Source organism: Delphinus delphis, chromosome 7 (assembly GCF_949987515.2).
Source record: "Delphinus delphis chromosome 7, mDelDel1.2, whole genome shotgun sequence".
NCBI lineage: Eukaryota > Metazoa > Chordata > Mammalia > Artiodactyla > Delphinidae > Delphinus > Delphinus delphis.
The window spans coordinates 29,082,608-29,100,392 of NC_082689.1; the positions used below are offsets into that span (position 1 = coordinate 29,082,608).

The following is a 17,785-nucleotide window of genomic DNA, read 5'->3' on the forward strand; positions in this document are numbered from 1 at the left end:
GCATCTTTTCCTTTTCTTCCCTTCAAAAGTTACCTGCAGTCAGGTTAGAATCCTTTTATTTTATTTGCAAAATAAAAATGCACTTACAATTTAAAACTCATTTTATATGATAAGCCACTCATCTGGTGTCAGCAAGCATATACTTTAGACTTCTTTTGTTGTTTTTGTCTTCAGAATGTATCCTCTTTCCATTACTGTAATTGACATTTAATTTATGGAACTCAGTAAAGTAAAACAGTATCATGCATACTGTTTTCAAGCAAACAATGTAAAACTTTTTAAAATCCCAAATCTGTTGGGATACAATAGTTTCAACCATTCCACTAGGTGAGCTAAAGTTGACAAAAGCCATCAGTCCTTTTGTTGTGGGCAGGAAGCCAGAAGCCATCCTCAATGGAGAAGGTCCTTTTCCTTCGTGGAAGAGTATTGCCCAGTGAAGTGTGTTATGGTGTCTAATGTCTTCTTCTGGAGCCCTTGGAGTTTTCATAGCAGGGGAATTTTGTAAGAAGGATGATAAATTGTTCCAATATTGAAGGTACTGTTAAAATGAGACAGGTTCTAGGAGTCTAAAGGATGTCCTAAAAATGTGAAATTATATAATCTGTGCCCTGATGACTAGAACCTAGGAAAAAGGTTGACACCAGTACATATTCTAGTATATAAGATGGGCAGTGTGCAATTGGAAATATTTTAGAATAGCTGCACGATAGTCATGTTTAAATGTTTTCTGTCTTCATTTTGTATGTTCATGAGGTTTAATATCACCTCACTGGAATTCATTACTATGATTGTGAACTTACAACATGGCGTTTGAATCCCCTTACTGCGGTATTCACACACTCTTCACCTGTACTCAACTTCTATTGTAGAAAGGAAATAATGATTTCTCATACAGAATTCTCAATTGGTCATGAGCCTATTGGACATAGTATCAGTATTTTAAAAAGAGCAACAAAAGATACATCTCCCTTCTCTGATATAGGTAATAAGAGATTTTATGTTCCCAGTGTTCAGGAGAGAGTGTCAGAAAATCAATATGAATAAATTCAAGTACACAGAGGATTCAGCCTATTCGAAAATGTAGTGTATGGAAGAATGACGGTATGCATTATTAAATGTTTCTTGTTTCACTCACATGTGAATATTAGCACGAAGAAAAGGTACCATAGGCTACTTATAAACTTAGGCAGAAGGCGATTTGCTGGCTTTTTTGTTTTTTTCGTTCTTTGTTGTTGTTGTTTAGTGTCTCAAGGCTTACAGCTAATCTGAATTTGAAACTAAATACTGTCATTACAGAAGATTTTTTTCTGAGTTCTTCCAATTTCTCTGGGGACAAAATAATGGCTGCTTGAAGCAGTGGAGAAACAGTAATTAGGGCAAATAGTAATACTGTGCATGATTGAGGAAAATGTGAGGAAGGGAGGGAGAAAATGCAACAGACAGACTTGTACAGCCTGTTACTAGGAAACCACATCAGCATTAAATACAGTGTGCTAATTGGCTATCCTGTTTCTGCCTGGGTACCAGCCTGGGCCTGCTACACAGCTGTTTCTGCTCTTTCTGGTTGCTAGGTAACTGCATCAATTTTTTTCCCCCTCTTTGTATTCTGGAGGCTAATTGGCTACTTCTGCTCCTGGTGTTGCTGCTGGGTACCAGTCTGGGCCTGCTGCTCTGCTGTTTTCCAAAGGGATTTAATGGGGGGAGGGGAGGAAAAAGGGAAAGGAAGATATGCTGGCAATTAATGGAGCATAAGTGCAAATTCTACACAATGTCTGGCACCTGCGTCCCTTCAGCCTGCTTTCTCAACTAAATCCTTTAGCTATGAAAACACATTAGAATCTTGAAGTCTTTCTTCTCTCTGCTTACCTTTTGAATATAGTTTAAAAGAAACAAGACATTTGAAGACTTATTACTTCAATGATGGATCTGATCTTAAGAAAGAATGGGCAAATTATTACACATCTATAGTTGATATGGGCACTAATAGAATTTGTGCAAACATGAACATTTCTAACTTAATAACAAAGAAGCATCTTTAACATCTTAAGGAGAGTACCACTTTATCTCTTAACTGGACCAAATTCCTTTGTAGTCATTCTTCTTGATATCATACAGAGTATAAAGTAAGAAATCAAATGGACTAAAAGCAACTATAGGATTTTCCCAACTGTTTTATTCATTAAGAAAGAGTAAAGGGAAGCTTCTAGACCCATGCCTTTCCATTATGGATTTCATTCCTCTGATGTGCACAGCGCATGTCCTAAGTACTCTTTGGTGATACATTGCATTTACATAGAAATAAGCATGTTTGCACACCTTATTTTTCTTTCCTTATAGCAAACAAACAAATGTGGTGCAAAGTAAACCTAAAATCAGTTTTGTGATTTTTTTTTTAAAAGTGTAATTACTTTCCATATCATTTGTATTTCCTATCTAAGTAGAGGTTTCCATTTCATCATTATTGAAATTCTCCCTGGAAGTATGGGGAGGAAGATTCTTCAGAAGTGAAATGATGCTTCAAGGAGGTTTCACTTTAAATGGTTGAGAAAGTATATGTAAATTGAGGCCCCTTGAAGAGGCAACTTCATCCCCCTGGGAAGGAGCTGTTTTATTGAGAAAACTCAGAGCATGTTGTGTGACTGTGCACAGAAATAGTTAGCAGAGGCAACTCTTACTCAACGCTAATGGCTAGTGCTGGCTTCCCATACTAATGAGATCTACACTCCTCTATTGAAAGTGAAGAAGGAGAAGCTCTATTCTGAGCAACAGCCCTGCCGCTAGTAGATCAGATCAGGCTCTATGGAATCATTTCTGTTTAAAGTATCCGTAAAATAGGTAGAAGGCCTCAAACTAGGCTAGGATGATGGAGAGAATAGTGCAGTGTTCCATAGATCTTAAGGAAACCAGCTAGCTGTTAGTAGCGATCGAACTGCAAAAGAAAACCTTATTATCAGAGGATAACTACAGAGCAGGTATAGTATTATTTCTGCTGTCTCTATTAAAAGGACCATTGTTAATCACTCCGAAATATTATGGGTCATCTGCAGTCAACGGAAGCAGGATATGGAGGAAAAGTCCAAGGAAGTCCTGGCTGTTTTTGTCCGTTCCTCTTCACCTGTGGATTGGATATATCTGCTTTCTGGCTCTGGTAAGACCTGAGAAACCAAGACAGAGGTCTTGGAAGACTGAAGCAGTCATGATTAGTCCTAGCCATAAACAAACACCGGGACCCACTTCCTAGCTTCCTCTCTTCCTGCTCTTCGGGCAGGCAGGTCTTTATTCTTCGCATGGCTCCATATTGAAAGCAATAGTGGGAGTGCAAGCATGCTTTGGGGGTTGAGGAAAGGAGATGTTCCATGTAGCTGCTTCAAACTTCCGATTCTCCTCAGTCACAAAAAACCTGCTTTGCTAATTCTCATCTGCACGCAGTGTTGCTACCCCTTGTATGAGGTACATCAGTTGATGAACCTGGAAAAGAGGAATCTGATGGCTGCTAGCTGCCCAGGAGGGCTGCTGCTAACCCACATCATGCTTTTGTGTGAATCAGAAAAAGGTGCACCTTCCGTGGGCAGACGTGGCCTGTGCTTGAGCAGCAGGGCTGGATTCAGCCCTCCTCCACCCTTCAGCTGGCCACCCTGTGTGCACAGCCTCACATGGCTGCCTGCTCACCACGGGAGCTGATCCACTCGGCGGGCCTTCCCTGACCCTCCAAGAGCTTGAGAAGCTAATGAGGTTCCGGCAGGAACATGAAAGTCGCATGACTGTTGGGGTGGGCGTGGGTATTGGGACCTCCTCTCAGTGGCTGAAGAGGCTGCCCATTATGTGTGAGAGTAAACCTTTTAGCCCAGCTGCACTCCCCAAATGAGAGATCATTAGTTGCCTAATGCTCTGATTCTCAACTTCGGCCCATTTTCCCCCTCGGGGCATTTGGCAATGTCTGGAGACACTTCGGGTTGTCACATCTTGGAGGGGGATTGCTACTGGCATCTGGTACGTGGAGGGCAGGAATGCTGGTAAACGCACTGCAGTGCACAGGACGGCCTCCACAAAGGAGACTCATGGGGCCCAACCGTCCACAGGACCGAGATTGAGAAACCCTGGCCTAACGCAACCTTAGCCGTCCTTTGCTCCTTCTCTTTGGGTTCCTCTGCACCGCTTGCAAAATATTTCCTCATCCTTTTAAGACTACAGCCAGGTCTTGCCTTTCCTTTTGTGCTCTTTTAAAAATTGACAGAATATAACTACTGTATAATGTATTATTTCTTTTGGGTCTCAGAAGATGTGCTGTTCCCCCCCTCATGATATAGGGAAATCTCTTCACCTCTACCCGATGCCTAGCTTTCTAGAATTAACATTCATGATTGTAGCTCCTCACAAGCGACATCCCCTCCCCTCTTGCTGAAGGCTCCTGACCTGTAATAATTTGAGATTTTGCTGAGGCAGGGATTTAAATCACATGGGCTGCCAGGCTGGTAGGTGGTAGAGAGGCTTTTAGCCAGGAAATGGGTCCAGCTGACCAGGCACTAACGATCATTTTCTACCCGTCCTCTCATGTACAGCAGTCTCGCCAAATTGTAACAATTGTTTCCTTATTATCAAAGAGAAAGTTGACTGTTAGGGCAGAAATAAGGCTGAGAATAAATATTTTCAGTCAGAAAATGGACCTTTTATTGGGAAAACTGTATTATACTGGTATGTGCTACCTCAGTGCATTTGCTATCGTTCACTGTCTGGTTCACACCAGCATCGTGAGGAAAGCACCGTGAAGTATTTTGAGTTCCCAGGGAGAAAGGTGCTACCTCACGTAAAAGGATTTTAAGTGGCATTATCTAATGGACACATACTTCATGCTTGCATTTTGTCAGGAGATGTGAATTATGCATTGGCCCTTTCAGCTGCATTCACATGCATAGAAAATAACATTGTCAGACATGTCATCCCCCAGATACAATGGACAATATGCTATTATAATTGTGTGGCATTGTCCTTGCTGTTTGGAGATAATACTGCTGACATTATTCCTCTCATACATGTGAATGTGACTATAGGGAGGACGTGACATCTGTGTCTTTCACACAGATTAGCTTATCCCTTGCCACTTGGAGAGATTGCGATTAGTGGGCTGGCCTCCTGGGGTCATGGTAAGGGCCATGTTTTGGATCACAGTTGTTATCGGACCTTAGTTTTAGGTACAGTAGGGAATTAGTAATGTTTATCTTGATGACCTGAAGAGGCAATGGTTATTTAGTCAGCTCCCCAGAGCAGATGTACTAAAGAAAGGGTAGGCTGAGGCAGTCCTACTCAGATTGGCTTTGGAAATGAGAAGGCAGTTGGGGACCAAGCCTGGATGGCTGCTTAACACATTATTGCTTTATCCAAGGAAGTAAGCAACAAGATATCACTTGTATAGGTTGTCATAGCTCACCAAGTGCTTTTACGTACCTCATTTTATTAAACCCTCACTTACCTGTCAGGTAAATGTTCTCATTATTCCCATTTTATAGATGAGGAGACTAACGCTCTGAGAATGATTTTCCTGTGATGAACTCTAAAGCATACCCCATTCTGTTTGTCCTTCGGAAATCAGTTATTTTTGCAGGGATGGGGCTAAATTCAAACAGAATATAAATGAGTTTAGTTGTGTTTATGGTTCAGTTTATGGCAAAAGTTAAATGGCTTAACTTTTGCCATCCTTATCTCACACATATGCTAAGTAACAGGTGAGTTGTTATATATCCAGTATGACAAGTTTAGAATAGCTAAGAGAACTGAAAGTTTGTCTTATCTATTCCTATATTCTATTTAGATTGAATTTAAGAATCTTTAATCTTGGGGTTTTTTTTTTTCTATTTTAAGAAAGAAAGCTTTGAAGATGCCAACAAGTGCAAGGCATTGATTCTTGAAGTGATAGCTCAGTACTAGCGCATTTGCATATTTTAGAAAATGTATGGAGAGAAATAATAAATGAAAACTTCTCCTGACCCCTTACAAGAATGCACTTTAGTCCTCTTTCCTTACTAAACTGGAAAATCCAAATGGAGTGCCTTAGAGAAGAGGTGGGAGAAGCTGTGGATGGATGGATCTTGGTGTGTAGGTTACTCGTTGCTGTCTTAGGTATACCAGAGCTTTGCTTGGGGAGTTTGAACAAATAACTTGTGCTTTTATTTTTATTTGTATGATAATTACAGAGTTAAAAAGTAATCCTGTTTATCCCTCTTTTGCCCCACTTTTTGGAGGATGTTTATGGACGTGTTAAACGTCTTAAGGAGAAAAACACTTGATCAGTACAGTAATTATAAATCCCCTAGTGGGCAAAGATCCCAAACTCAGGTGAAGATTCTGCTGCTGTGTGCAGCCATCTTCCCTCTGTATTCACAAAAGCACGTGGTGAAGAATAGCTGCTTTCTAGCATTCTGCCAAAAGGATCTATAGGAACCTCTGAGTGACAAACACTTGCATTGTCTTCCGGAGAGCTGAAGAAAGAAAAGGTTTTAACACCAAAAGCCACATTTCTGGAAGGTGGAAGGAACAGCACACATGACCCCTGAGGGCTCTGCTTTTTGAGGATTGTTCGCCTGTAGATTTAATTTTGTCTGATCTTGGGTTCCTGTGCATCCTCATATTTACTTCCCCCTTTTATTTATTCTACCTGCCAAAGAAATAATCATAACAAACCATTAGAACTGGCAGGGCCCTCATCCTCATTTGATATGAGCTGCTTGCTTGCTTAGAATTTGCTGCTAAGCATTAGAACGCTTTCTAACCGATGTGTGTCTTTTCCCCCCTCCCACAGTCAGATCTTGAAGTTTTTCCTGTGGTTTTCCTTGGTGTCCATCTTTTCCACAAAGAATGTTAAATAAGCAATGGCAGGGACTGGAAATAATCCTTTCAACTAAGGAAAACCTTTCATGCATCTTTCCCACCAGTGTCATCGCACGAGTTAGAAGGACCAGAGGCACAAAGTTTATGGGATCAATTACAATGAGTTCACTATTAAACATTTTTTTAAAAAATCTGTTGTGAGAAGAATAAAGCAATAATTAAAATTAACTGAACAGCTTTTGCTCTATTGAGGCGTTAAATCTTTGTGTAAACACAATCATATTGTGCAAACATGGGTCTTTTCACTTGGCTGATTCAGACAGTGAAACCGCTGAAGTTTTGAGGTCTCGGGGTCAAGGGCCCATTTTGACGCGGCTTGAAAGGTCACCTGCTCATTTGTGTCTCCGCTGTGCAGCACACTGGGCCGTGAGCAGGTATGATTCCTTGCCCACCACGGCGCAGAGAGGAGCCGGCAGATCGCAGGTCTGAGGCCGGCACGTGAAGCCAGCGCGCTGCCCACGGGGCGGGTGTGGGTGCCTACCGGCCGCTGGGGTCCGAGCAGTGAGCCGGCTCGAGTGTGGAGAAAACAGCAGTTATGAAATATAAATGTGTTTATTATTACACTGGGCCCCATGCTATATAATTTCACACACACTCATATTTGTGATTTATGGCCACAGCTTTATATGGAGGAGAAGCTTGCTAATTAACCCAAATTGATAGGGAGGTCTCTGAAGATGATCAAATTGGAAGGAGCGGGGTAACTGAGAAAAAATGGTCTCCTGAAACAACCAAAAAAAAGTGGCTGCCGTGTCGGAGGCATCCTTTGTTCATTTATTTTGATAAGCAGAGCTTTGCCTTAATTATTCATGATAATGCTTGCCCTGCAAGGAGTGTCCGTCCCCTGTCCTGGCAGCCCCGGCTCGGTGCTGGGTTCTCCGTGAGGTTAATGCCGAAAACACCCAGCCCAGCTTCTCTTGAGATGGTGTCATGCTTTCACCTGTGAGAGCTGAGACAGGTGAAGATTAGGAGGTTCACGCACACCTGCCGCCTGTCCCTTTCTGGAAGACGGATGTTGAATGGGTTGAAGGAGGGGAGGCCTCAGCCCCGGTTTGAGGCACTGCTGTGCTAATCAGGCTGCTTGCTGGTGCTGTACCTGTGTCCCTGCCCTGAATCCTCCCAAGGTGGGTGGTGATTTTCCCATCACAGGGAGGAAAAATAGGGGCCTAGAAGAGCCCAGGGATACCCAGCTAATAAGGAGCTAAGCTGACTTTAAGTCAAGATCTGATTCCAAAGTCGGTTCTCCTGCAGTATTCTGCTGGAATTTTCTAGGAGAGAAGCCAGGAAGGGGCATAGGAGCAAAGACCCCACCCAGCTTCCACCACAGCCCATCCCATTGGCTGTGCTTTCAGCCCATTTCCTGATCGTAGCAGCAATAAACATCATCGTTTCCAACAGCTTTCCAAAGTGATTCTTGTCTTGGCAGAATCTTGAGTTACTTGTTCTGGGAGCTCTTCAGAAGGAAAGCACTTTGGAATAGCATATGCTAGTTCCAGAGTACTCAGAGCATCCATGATTCATGACTCTTGCAGAAGAACTTAATGCAGGCAGGATACTGCGACCCCGGGATAACTTGATGGGCTATTTTTACTTGGATGTATAATTACTAGAGAGTGGATACTGAATGGCCCACCCACTCTATTCATAGCAGAACCTTGGGAGTCATCCCTGTACACAACCTTTTGTTTCCCCCTTATTCATTCATTTTCTATAACTTTTGGGCATTACTTTCTAACTATGTTTTGTATTTTGTTCACTTCTCTCCTTCTCTGCTGCTAGGAGCAATGCCGTCCATGTTCCAGCCACAGTCTTCTCTCTCCCAGATGGTTGTAGAGCCTCCTAGAGAGTCTGCCACATCAGCTTATTTCCCTCTGCAGCCCATTCTCCGTTTTGTAGCCAGGGTGATATTTTAAAGATTCAAATCTGATCGTGGTATGCCTCCGCTTAAAAGCTCACAGTAGCTGCCATTGTTCTTAGGATAATGTCCAAATCCTTACGTGTGGTGTGTAAGATGACTGTCCAATAGAAATATGTAATACAAGCCACATGTGTGTTTATATATACATATCCTGGCAGCTTTATTTTAAAAGTAATTAGTTATACTAATTAATTAATTTTAATACTAGACTTTAAAATAATTTCAACATGTAATCAATATTAACATTTATTAATGAACTACTTTACATTTTTTTCCATAGTAAGTCTTTGATATCCAGCATGTATTTTACACTTAGAGCACAGCTATATTCAGATTGCTCACATTTCAAATGCTCGGGAGGCACATGGGACTAGTGGCTTCCAGATTGGACCCAGCAGTCTGGCCCCTTACCGATTTCTCCAGTCCCATTGTGTTTCTCCCCTCCCTGCAGGACACACCAGATCCTCCTCTTTGGGCTTCTGGGCTAGGTGTGGGAGAGGATGTGGCAGAGAGGTAGGAGTTTGAGGAAACAGGCCAACACAGAGCCATCTTCAGTCTACCTTTGGACCTGCAGAGCTTTCAGGCAGTCGGAGGTATGGGTAAAGAATGAAGCCATTGCTTTTCTGTTGGCCTCGGGGGTTACCATTTTGGTTTATCTAGGGCTGTGTCAGGCTAAACTGATGCTTTTTTGAGAAAGTGAAGGGAATTAAATGGAAAACCACTGGTAAAGTTGATATGTGGTATCACTTTGCCTGCCTACCCCACACAGAGGTCCTGTAGTGGGTAGTACCATTATATGAGCTAAAGATGAGACTGTGGGACCTGACAGGGGTGAGTGAGGGGTAGTTCACATCCCTGGCTTCTAGTCTCTGTGGATAATATTCCTTCACATGTTCATTTTTTAAAAGTTACAACAGCTACTGTATGCATGCCTCTAAAGAGTTCTGGTATTCTTTCCAGTTGAAAGATTTATTTTATCAGAAAATATCTCCAAAAGGAATATGAACATTTATTTTTATTGTTGGCATTTAAATAAGAGGCAGAGTGAGATAAGGGTTAATTATGTGGACTCTGAAGGTGAGCCTTCCTGGGTCTAAATCTTGGTTGTACCACTCGTAAGCTGGTGAACTTGGGGAGTGGCTTAATTTCTCTGCCCCTCAGTTTCTCATCTATAAAATGCGGGAGGATGATAGCATGTATCTCATAGGGCTGTTGAGAGGATTAAAGGAGAGAATAGCCTTGAAGCCCTTAGAGTGCTGCAGTGCCAGCCCATAATGACTGCTGGATAAATATTAGCCAGTACCCTGTTTCCCCAGGATTTATAAAATATCATCATCAATTGAGGATTGATGGAATTGAGCCACAAGTCTTGGCTCAGGATGATCATGCAGGATGTTTTCTCGGGAAAGATGCAGTTATTGTCTGTTTGTGTATAATGTTTTGTGTTTCTCTCTCTCACTTGGTTTCTGCTATATGTATATCTATGTGAGGAAGGAACATAGAGACATCTTATCAGGATTTGATTCTGCCATCCGTGTATCCAACAGAAAAAGCAGACATATTTTAGTGGATGAGATGTGTGGCATGGTGAGATGTACACCGTATTTAGTGGTACATGGACTATGAGCTATTTTTCTATTTAAAAAGTTGCGCTGGGGCTTCCCTGGTGGCGCAGTGGTTAAGAGTCCGCCTGCAGATGCAGGGGTCACGGGTTCGTGCCCCAGTCCGGGAAGATCCCATATGCCTTGGAACGGCTAGGCCCGTGAGCCATGGCCGCTGAGCCTGCGCGTCCGGAGCCTGTGCTCCGCAGCGGGAGAGGCCACAACAGCGAGAGGCCCGCTTACCGCAAAAAAAAAAAAAAAAGTTGCGCTGTTTGGTTCAAACCCTTTGTGTTTCTAATCAGTGGCACAGTGCAAGTTGAGAAGTTGGGGCTTAGGGTGACATCTCTGATCATTCATTGAAAGACTAGCACCAGGAGGTGGTCTGCTCCTAACACCATACACTGATCTCTAACCACATTAGCTAGAAACAGGTGATTGCAGACCTTTTGTTCACCAAGAAGGTACATCCAGCCACTGGGTGTTGATATGAGCCACCTTGCATAAAGAAGGATGTTTGTTGGGAATATTTTAATAATAAGTTTGCTTACGTAATTAAAAGCACTTGCCCAGCCATCATCTCTCTTCATACTTCATAAGAGTCCTGTGAGGCCAACATCAAAGAAGAGGTTAGCCCCATTTGTTTCTGGTTTTATGTTTATCTTAGTATGGTATTTAGTACTTATTATCATTGGTGGATTTGTTTATTGGGTTGGTTGCTCTCTTCCTTATATATATATATATATATATATATGTATATATATATATATATACACACATATATGTTCTTTTTTTTCCTTTTTCTCTTTTTGTAAGTGTGTATGTTTATGCTTCTTTTTGTGATTTTATCTGTATAGGTTTGCTTTTACCATTTGTCCTAGGGTTCTGTCTGTTTGCTTTTTTCTTTCTTTTTTTTTTTTTTGTTTTTTCTCTCTTCCTTTTCTTCTGAGCTGTGTGGCTGTCAGGGACTTGGTGCTCCAGCCAGGTGTCAGCCCTGAGCCTCTGAGGAGAGAGGGCTGAGTCCAGGACATGGACCACCAGAAAACTCCTGGCCCCACATAATATCAATCAGTGAGAGCTCTCCCAGAGATCTTTGTCTCAACACTAAGACCCAGCTCCTCCCAACGACCAGCAAGTTCCAGTGCTGGACACCCCATGCCAAACAACTAGCAAGACGGGAACACAACCCCACCTATCAGCAGAGAGGCTGCCTAAAATCATAATAAGGTCACAGACACCCCAAAACACACCTCCGGACACGGCCCTGCCCACCAGAAGGACAAGATACAGCCCCACCCACCAGAACACAGGCACCAGTCCCCACTACCAGGAAGCCTACACAAGCCACTGAACCAACCTCACCCGCTGGGGACACACACGAAAAAGAACAGGCACTATGAACCTGCAGCCTGCAAAAAGGAGACCCCAAACATAGTAAGTTAAACAGAATGAGGAAACAGAGAAATATGCAGCATATGAAGGAGCAAGGTAAAAATCCGCCAGACAAAACAAAGGAAGAGGAAATAGGCAGTCTACCTGAAAAAGAATTCAGAGTAATGATAGTAAAGATGATCCAAAATCTCGGAAACAGAATGGAGAAAATACAAGAAACACTTAACAAGGACCTAGAAGAGCTAAAGAGCAAACAATGATGAACAACACAATAAATGAAATTTAAAATACTCTAGAAGAAATCAATAGCAGAATAACTGAAGCAGAAGAACGGAGAAGTGACCTGGAAGATAAACTAGTGGAAATAATTGCCACAGAGCAGAATAAAGAAAAAAGAATGAAAAGAATTGAGGACAGTCTCAGAGACCTCTGCGACAACATTAAACACACCAACATTTGAATTATAGGGGTCCCAGAAGAAGAAGAGAAACAGAAAGGGTCTGAGAAAATATTTGAAGAGATTATAGTTGAAAACTTCCCTAACATGGGAAAGGAAATAGTCAGTCAAGTCCAGGAAGTGCAGAGGGTCCCACACAGGATAAATCCAAGGAGAAACATGCCAAGACACATATTAATCAAACTATCAAAAATTAAATTCAAAGAAAAAATATTAAAAGAAGAAAGGGAAAAGCAACAAATAACATACAAGGGAAACACCATAAGGTTAACAGCTGATCTTTCAGCAGAAACTCTGCAAGTCAGAAGGCAGTGGTAGAACATATTTAAAGTGATGAATGGGAAAAACCTACAACTGAGATTACTCTACCTGGGAAGGATTTCATTCAGATTCGATGGAGAAATTAAAATCTTTATAGACAAGCAAAAGTTAAGAGAATTCAGCAACACAAAATCAGCTTTACAACAAATGATAAAGGAACGTATCTAGGCAGGAAACACAAGAGAAGAAAAAGACCTACAATAACAAACCCAAAACAGTTAAGACAATGGTAATACAAACATAGATATTGATAATTACCTTAAATGTAAATGGAGTAAATGCTCCAACCAAATGATACAGACTGGCTGAATGGATGCAAAAACAGACCCATATATTTGCTGTCTACAAGAGACCAACTTCAGACCTAGGGACACATACAGACTGAAAGTAAGGGGATGGAAAAAAGTATTATATGCAAATGGAAATCAAAAGAAAGCTGGAGTAGTAACTCTCCTATCAGGCAAAATAGACTTTAAAATAAAGACTATTAGAAGAGACAAAGAAGGACACTACATAATGATCAAGGGATCCATCCAAGAAGAAGATATAACAATTGTAAATATTTATGCACCCAACATAGGAGCACCTCAATACATAAGGCAAATGCTAACAGCCATAAAAGTGGAAATCGATAGTAACACAATCAGAATAGAGGACTTGAACACCCCACTTTCACCAATGGACAGATCATCCAAAATGAAAATAAATAAGGAAACACAAGCTTTAAATGACACTTTAAACAAGATGGGCTTAATTGATATTTATAGGACATTCCAAGTAAAAAGAACAGAATACACTTTCTTCTCAAGTGTTCATGGAACATTCTCCAAGATAGAGCATACCTTGGGTCACAAATCAAGCCTTCGTAAATTTAAGAAAATTGAAATCATATCAAGTATCTTTTCCGACAACAATGCCATGAGACTAGATTTCAATTACAGGAAAAAATCTGTAAAAAAATACAAAGATATGGAGGCTAAACAATACACTACTAAATAACCAAGAGATCACTGAAGAAATCAAAGAGGAAATCAAAAAATACCTAGAAACAAATGACAATGAAAACACGACAACCCAATACCTATGGGATGCAGCAAAAGTGGTTCTAAGAGGGAAGTTTAATTAATTAATTAATTTATTTATTTTTGTGTTGGGTCTTCGTTTCGGTGTGAGGGCTTTCTCCAGTTGCGGCGAGCGGGGGCCACTCTTCATCACAGTGTGCGGGCCTCTCACTATCGCGACCTCTTGTTGCGGAGCACAGGCTCCAGACGCGCAGGCTCAGTAGTTGTGGCTCACGGGCCCAGTTGCTCCGCGACATGTGGGATCCTCCCAGACCAGGGCTCGAACCCATGTCCCCTGCATCAGCAGGCAAACTCTCAACCACTGCACCACCAGGGAAGCCGTAAGAGGGAAGTTTATAGCAATTCAATCCTACCTCAAGAAACAAAAAACATCTCAAATAAACAACCTAACCTTACACCTAAAGCAATTAGAGAAAGAAGAACAAAAAAACACCAAAGTTAGCAGAAGAAATCATAAAGATCACATCAGAAATAAATGAAAAAGAAATGAAGGAAACAATAGCTATGATTAATAAAACTAAAAGCTCATTCTCTGAGAAGATAAACAAAATTGATAAACCATTAGCCAAACTCATCAAGAAAAAAAGGGAGAAGACTCAACAGGTTTAGAAATGAAAGAGAAGTAACAATTGACACTGCAGAACACAAAGGATCATGAAAGACTACTACAAGCAATGCTAGGCCAATAAAATGGACAACCTGGAAGAAATGGACAAATTCTTAGAAAGGTACAACCTTCCAAGACTGAACCAGGAAGAAATAGGAAATATCAACAGACTGAAATTTCAGACAAGCACTGAAATTGAAACTGTGATTTAAAATATTCCAATAAACAAAAGTCCAGGACCAGATGGCTTCACAGGTGAATTCTGTCAAACATTTAGAGAAGAGTTAACACCCATCCTTCCCAAACTCTTCCAAAATGTAGCAGAGGGAGGAACACTCCCAAACTCATTCTACAAGGCCACCATCACCCTGATACCAAAACCAAAGATGTCACAAAAAAATTACAGACCAATATCACTGATGAACATAGATGCAAAAATCCTCAACAAAATACTAGCAAACAGAATCCAACAGCACATCAAAAGGATCATACACCATGATCAAGTGGTGTTTATCCCAGGAATGCAAGGATTCTTCAATATACGCAAATCAATCAATGTGATACACCATATTAAGAAATTGAAGGATAAAAACTGTATGTTCTCAATAGATGCAGAAAAAGCTTTCAACAAAATTCAACACCCATTTATGATAAAAACTCTCCAGAAAGTGAGCATAGAAGGAACCCACCTCAACCTAATAGAGACCATGTATGACAAACCCACAGCCAACATCATTCTTAATGGTGAAAAACTGGAACAGTTTCCTCTGAGATCAGGAACAAGACAAGGTTGCCCACTCTCACCACTATTATTCAACATAGTTTTGGAAGTTTTAGCCATAGCAATCAGAGAAGAAAAAGAAATAAAAGAAAAAGAAATAAAGTCCAAATCGAAAAGAAGAAGTAAAACTGTCACTGTTTGCAGATGACATGATCCTATACATAGAGAATCCTCAAGATGCTACCAGAAAACTACTAGAGCTAATCAATGAATTTGGTAAAGTAGCAGGATTCAAATTAAATCACAGAAATGTCTTGCATTCCTATACACTAACAATGAAAAATCTGAAAGAGAAATTAACAATCCCATTTACCACTGCAACAAAAAGAATAAAATATCTAGGAATAAACCTTCCTAAGGAGACAAAGGACTTGTATGCAGAAAACTATAAGACACTGATGAAAGAAATTAAAGACGATACAAAGAGATGGAGAGGTATACCATGTTCTTGGATTGGAAGAATCAACATTGTGAAAATGACTCTACTACCCAAAGCAATCTACAGATTCAGTGCAACCCCTATCAAGCTACCAATGGCATTTTTCACAGAACTAGAACAAAAAATTTTACAATGTGTATGGAAACACAAAAGACCCCAAATAGCCAAAGCAATCTTGAGAAAGGCAAACGGAGCTGGGGGAATGAGGCTCCCAAACTTCTGACTATACTACAAAGCTACAGTAATCAAGACAGTATGGTAGTAGCACAGAAACAGAAATAGAGATCAATGGAACAGGCTAGAAAGCCCAGAGATAAACCCACACACATATGGTCACCTTATCTTTGACAAAGGAGGCAAGAATATACAATGGAGAAGAGACAGCCTCTTCAATAAGTGGTGCTGGGAAAACTGGACAGCTACATGTAAAAGAATGAAATTAGGGCACTTCCTAACACTGTACACAAAAGTAAACTCCAAATGGATTAAAGACCTAAATGTAAGGCCAGACACTATAAAACTCTTAAAAGAAAACATAGGCAGAACACTCTATGACATAAATCACAGCAAGATCCTTTTTGACCCACCTTTCTTAGAGAAATGGAAATAAAAACAAAACAAATGGGACCTAATGAAACTTAAAAGCTTTTGCACAGCAAAGGAAACCATAAACAAGACGAAAAGACAACCCTCAGAATGGGAGAAAATATTTTCAAATGAAGCAACTGACAAAGGATTAATCTCCAAAATATACAATCAGCTCATGCAGCTCAATATAAACAACCCAATCCAGAAATGCACAGAAGACCTAAATAGACATTTCTCCAAAGAAGATATACAGATTGCCAACAAACACATGAAAGGATGCTCAGCATCACTAATCATTACAGAAATGCAAATCAAAACAACAGTGAGGTATCACCTCTCACTGGTCAGAATGGCCATCATCAAAAAATATACAAATAATAAATGCTGGAGACGGTATGGAGAAAAGGGAACCCTCTTGCACTGTTGGTGGGAATGTAAATTGATATAGCCACTATGGAGAACAGTATGGAGGTTCATTAAAAAACTAAAAACGGAACTACCATATGACCCAGCAATCCCACTACTGGGCATATACCTTGAGAAAACCATAATTCAAAAAGAGACATGTACCACAATGTTCATTGCAGCACTATTTACAATAGCCAGGACATGGAAGCAACCTAAGTGTCCATTGATAGATGAATGGATAAAGAAGATGTGGCACATATATACAGTAGAATATTATTCGGTCATAAAAAGAAACAAAATTGAGTTATTTGTAGTGAGGTGGATGGACCTAGAGTGTGTCATACAGAGTGAAGTAAGTCAGAAAGAGAAAAACGAATACCTTATGCTAACACATATCTATGGAATCTAAAAAAAAAAAAAGAAAAGGTTCTGAAGAACCTAGGGGCAGGATAGGAATAAAGACGCAGAGATAGAGAATGGACTTGAGGACATGGCAAGGGGGAAGGGTAAGCTGGGACGAAGTGAAAGAGTAGCATTGACATACATACACTACCAAATGTAAGATAGATAGCTGGTGGGAAGCAGCTGCATAACACAGGGAGATCAGCTCTGTGCTTTGTGACCACCTAGAGGGGTGGGATAGGGAGGGTGAGCGGGAGGGGATATGGGGATATATGTATACATATAACTCATTAACTTTGTTACACAGCAGAAACTAACACGACATTTTAAAGCAATTGTACTTCAATAAAGATGTTAATTAAAAAAAAAAAGAAAGAGGTTAGCCCCATTTTGCAGAGGAGGAAAGTGAGACTCAAAGAGTATGTAACTGTCTAAGACCAAATAAGTAGTAAGAGTAAAGGCTAGAACCCAGGTCTCCTGATTGTGAGTCGTGTGTGTGTGTGTGTGTGTGTGTGTGTGTGTGTGTGTGTGTATGTGTGAGCGCGCGCGCGTATGTATTTTCCACTGAACTGTACTTGCAAACATGATACTCCATTTCCAGAAGTTCTGGCAACCTTTCTGAATAAAACAAAAAGTGAGATTGAGATGTGAAATAATGCTTTTACTGTAAGTTTTCCATTTGGGCGTGTATTATTTTCATTCATTGCTTTCTGTTTACCCTTTGAATTAATAAGAACATAAATGAAGCTATTTGTGACAGAGACCCAAGCTAACAGAGGCTTAAAGAAGATGGAAGATTTTTTTTTCTCTTTCACATAAAAGTCCAGGCTCTGAGGCAGGTGTGCTCTGAGAAGTTTTCAAAAGCCCAGACTCCTGTCCTGTTGGTCCCTCTCCCATCCCAAGGGTTTCT

General features: G+C 40.8%; 1 protein-coding gene across 4 annotated transcripts in view; it reads left to right on the forward strand.

Moving 5' to 3' along the window:
• Positions 1-17,785, forward strand: part of KLF7 (KLF transcription factor 7) — a 108,866-nt gene that overhangs the window by 57,919 nt on the left and 33,162 nt on the right. Inside the window, exon 4 of one of the 4 annotated variants that reach the window (XM_060016223.1) lies at positions 6,794-7,412. The exons of the other annotated variants lie outside the window; for them this stretch is intronic. Coding sequence (XP_059872206.1) covers positions 6,794-6,804 — 11 coding nt within the window. The 3' untranslated portion in view covers positions 6,805-7,412. Of the gene's footprint in view, positions 1-6,793; positions 7,413-17,785 lie in introns of those variants that run through there. 4 annotated transcript variants of the gene reach the window in all.